Source organism: Etheostoma spectabile, chromosome 5 (assembly GCF_008692095.1).
Source record: "Etheostoma spectabile isolate EspeVRDwgs_2016 chromosome 5, UIUC_Espe_1.0, whole genome shotgun sequence".
In the NCBI taxonomy this organism is placed as follows: domain Eukaryota; kingdom Metazoa; phylum Chordata; class Actinopteri; order Perciformes; family Percidae; genus Etheostoma; species Etheostoma spectabile.
Window position 1 is genome coordinate 11025761 of NC_045737.1, and position 3759 is coordinate 11029519.

Here is a 3759-nt window from a genome sequence, read left to right on the forward strand (position 1 = left end):
TAGTGCAGAGAGTAGATAATCTGTCGGTGTCCGGCTAGATTTTTTTTTAAATGTCCCGTTTGTTCTGGACACACACTCCGGACTCTTGTTCGCTAACAACGCGGTGATCCGACCAACCAGCAGTCTGCAGGTTTCTACGTCACCTTTTGGTATCGCCTCGGCTCGCTTGGAACCTCGACTGAGGTAGTACTAAAAGAAGTATCTGGTAGCAGGTCCCAGGGACTTTTTTTTGTAATGGAAAACCAAAAAAGGCGAGTAGAGTCGAGGCGAGTCGAGTAGATACCACGCAGTGGAAAACCGCCATTTGTGTCTATGTGTTTCATGGGAACAACAATCTTTGAAACTGGTCAAGTACTGAGCAAGACACAAGCTACAATGCAAGTGTGAGCGTTAATGGGCCACTTCACAACTTTAATTTCTGTAAACGTGCCACTGACAGGTTCAGATTATTATTCTACATGTCTGACAACATAATGAAAAGGATCCCTACAGAGATAGACCTTTTTGTTAAAGAGTAAGATCATTTTTATTTAACATAATACATTCTCAAAATTGCTATCACCAAACTCACCAGACTCCATTTAAATAAACAGCAAGTTTATCATTGTAAAAAAAACTTTTTTTCAAAGTCGACAGAAACAAAATAAAACTATTAAAACACGTCTTGGTTCGTCTTTCCACTGTTCCAACAATCACCACTCTGGTTTAGTTGAAATAAAGCCATAATTCACCCATTTACATGTGGAGATATGCAACTCTATACACACTAAAAGTCCTGATTATTTAAATAGAGTCTGGTGAGTTTGGCGACGGCCAGTTTGGAGCGGTTTCTGGTTCAGCAAAAAGGATCTTATTCTTTAACAAAAAGTTCTATCTCTGTAGGGATCCTTTCCCTAATCCTGTCACACACTTAGAATAATAATCTGAGTCTGTCAGCAGTAAAACCAGAAATTTAAGGTGAACATTTGCCCAATAGGGTTACATTTGCAGCCCGGTTTGTGGCTGCCTGTTCCAGCGTTTTCGCTCAATACCGGACAAACTTCAAAGATTTTTGTTCACATTAGTCATCTAAACACTAATGTATGGGAAAATAGGGTCCAGGTTGAAAATCATTTAAATTGTTGTAGTAGCATTAACAACAAAACAATCCATGATTAGATAACTTTTTAAAAGCAGACACCTGGCTATGAATGGACAATGAGCCTCCATTAGGATCCGCCCCTCTCTCAGGATGTGCTCTCGTTGACCGTTGTCGAGGATCAGCTTCTTCTTAAGGACCCTCATGGCGTAAAGACACTTGCTGTTGCTCTTTAGTTGCACCTGAAAGAGGCGGAAATCGATTGATTACATTATAGAAACATGGAATCTGGAGGAGGCTGATTGTGTGTGAGCTGCTGTAAGATCAACCCTCACCAGGTCTACGTGACCAAACTCCCCAACTGCTAGAGTGCAGATAATCTGGAAATCGCTTAAGGTGGAGGACGAGAAGAGATCGGGACCCTTGTCTGACCTGTTCAACATCAAAACACGGGTGAGCTTATTGAGTTTTCTAACAGTGAAAGTTATTAAGGCTGCCCCCTTTAAGTCGAGAGACTTAGACTTCTTTTGCCTAATAGTCATGTTTTTAATGCTTATTCTAGCTGAATAACTTATAAGCACTTCTCTGGTAAAGTTGAAGTGGTACTTTTTGCACAATTCTTTGTGGAGTTTTACAGATCTGTAGATTAAATAAACTAATCGATTTGTTGACAAAAATCACATAAGTGTTAATCGACTAAGAATTTCTTAGTTTGAGGACAGCCCTAGAAATAACATGTTATTGTTGTAGAAAAGAGTGATGTAATGCTCCTCACTCGATTTTGGATTCATGGCTTTGTAGCACGTCATGACTACGGTCAAATACCAACCCCTCAATGATGTCTTTAAAGGTCCTGAAACACAGAATTAGTGATTAGTCTCAACAATCTCTGGATAAGTACATGACATTATGACCAACTTAAGAGTATAGTGTAGCAAGGAGTCAGGATAATTGCCTGATGATAATTGCTTGCGCTCTCTGTGTGGCGCCATTCTCAAACTTTGAGCTAGTGAGCTACACGCTAAAAATTGAAAGGTTTTAAAGAAAATTTGGATCTTGCAACAAGGCCGACCTGCTTGGTTCTTTCAGAGAATGATGGTCAAGATTTACAAAGAAGATATTTAGGGCATCCCTTCTCTAACTGGTACGTTTTGGGGCCAATTGGTGGGATTGCTATGGAGGAAGCACACACGGAGATACACAGGTAAGAGCTTATGATGTTTAACTATGTATCAGCTAATTTACATAGCTCAAGTTACTGTATTGAGAACAGTTAACGTCATTTAATATTATGAGACTATTCTGCAGAGCCACCGACGCTACCTCCGGAGCGTCCCAGAGCGTCTTTTCTCCTATCCCAGAAGGCATCTGTGGTGCAGCCATACCTTACTCAACAGCGCTATGGTGATAGGTCTGGAGGTGCGAGACAACGTTGCAACTGAATCAGTAACTATTTTTTTGTGCAGTGATAAAATATCCACTTACTCCCTGTCTATGACCAAGCATGTAACTTCCCTTGCAGCAGCAATGACATTCAAAGTCCGGACATCCTCTCTAAAGACAGAGTAAAGAGGAAAATCATAATCTTATAAATTAAAAAAAAACATTAATAATTATAATGGCACGGATGCCAGTTCTTACCACAATCGGCTTCTGTACTCTTGCACAACTTCATCTGAAAGTTAATCATTTGCTGCTTACCCCCACAGAGCTTTCTCTCCAAACCACTGTCTCTCAGAGAGCTTAGAAAGGACAATCTGCTCTTCATGACCCGGCTTCTTTTCTGTCACTTTGACCTGACGGGCACAAAAGCGATTTTTTTTTTTTCATTGAAAAAACAAGGTAATGTAGAAAAAGCTTCAACGTCAACCATTCCCATCATAAAGCAATTTCGGACTCTACCGCTGACATTTTGTCCTCTACAGTTTAAATCTTTTGTTCCCCCTGAAAGCCTCATTTCATCTGTACAGCATGTAGAGAGCATCAATCTTTACCTGGCCTTTACTAATGATATAAAAGGTGTCTCCTGTGGCCCCTTGTCGAATGATGTAGTCACCTTCAGTGTAGTGTGTCTGTAGAAACATCCATGACAGATGAAGAGAGAATCTTTTAAAAAAAAAAAGAGCATGAAAAAAAGCCCACACTCTCGTACAGATATAAAGATGAGGGTTGGTAACGATGAAGGATTAATTCTGACTCTGCCCCAGCACCTGCATGCAAAGCAAAGCAAATAGAAAGTACAGAGTGGCTGCCTGTAAAACCAGCGTGTTTACACTCGTCTGCGTGAATACATAATCTATCTGCTGGATTCCGTTTGAAGAATAAGTGATGGTTACACGATGCCGTGCTTCAGATTTGAAGTACTTAATCTGTACCTCCTCCATGAGATCAGACATTTTCAGGATGATATCCTCTGGCAAAGACTGGAGGAAGGGAACGCTGCAGACACAGAAACATGTCATAATATTATTATTTATAACGATAACTTTATTTTTGAAGTACCTTACATACAACATACTGTAGATAAGATAAATAACAATAGACAATATAGATCAAATCACAATACAAATAAAGGCACAGAGCTAAAAGTAGTAAAAGTGGAAATAGAAAACACTAAAAATGATCTACATTTAACTATAAATGAGTAAGTTCCAGTCCTGTGTGTGTGTGTGTGTGTGTGT

The 3759-nt window shown here is 39.8% G+C and overlaps 1 protein-coding gene across 3 annotated transcripts in view; it reads right to left on the reverse strand.

Annotated features, from left to right (window-relative positions):
- The window catches only part of prkg1l (protein kinase cGMP-dependent 1, like), a 21681-nt gene that overhangs the window by 5888 nt on the left and 12034 nt on the right, over positions 1 to 3759 (reverse strand). For 2 of the 3 annotated variants that reach the window (XR_004332187.1, XM_032517012.1), the window contains exons 7-13: positions 3454 to 3517; positions 3073 to 3150; positions 2780 to 2874; positions 2564 to 2632; positions 1854 to 1931; positions 1414 to 1510; positions 1181 to 1320 (exon numbers count right to left, since the gene is read on the reverse strand). Coding sequence is in view for 2 of the 3 variants with exons in the window: in XM_032517012.1 (XP_032372903.1) it covers positions 1181 to 1320; positions 1414 to 1510; positions 1854 to 1931; positions 2564 to 2632; positions 2780 to 2874; positions 3073 to 3150; positions 3454 to 3517 (621 nt within the window). In the remaining variant the exon portion in view is untranslated. The remainder of the gene's footprint in view (positions 1 to 1180; positions 1321 to 1413; positions 1511 to 1853; positions 1932 to 2563; positions 2633 to 2779; positions 2875 to 3072; positions 3151 to 3453; positions 3518 to 3759) is intronic. The other variant, XM_032517013.1, reaches the window with a different exon arrangement.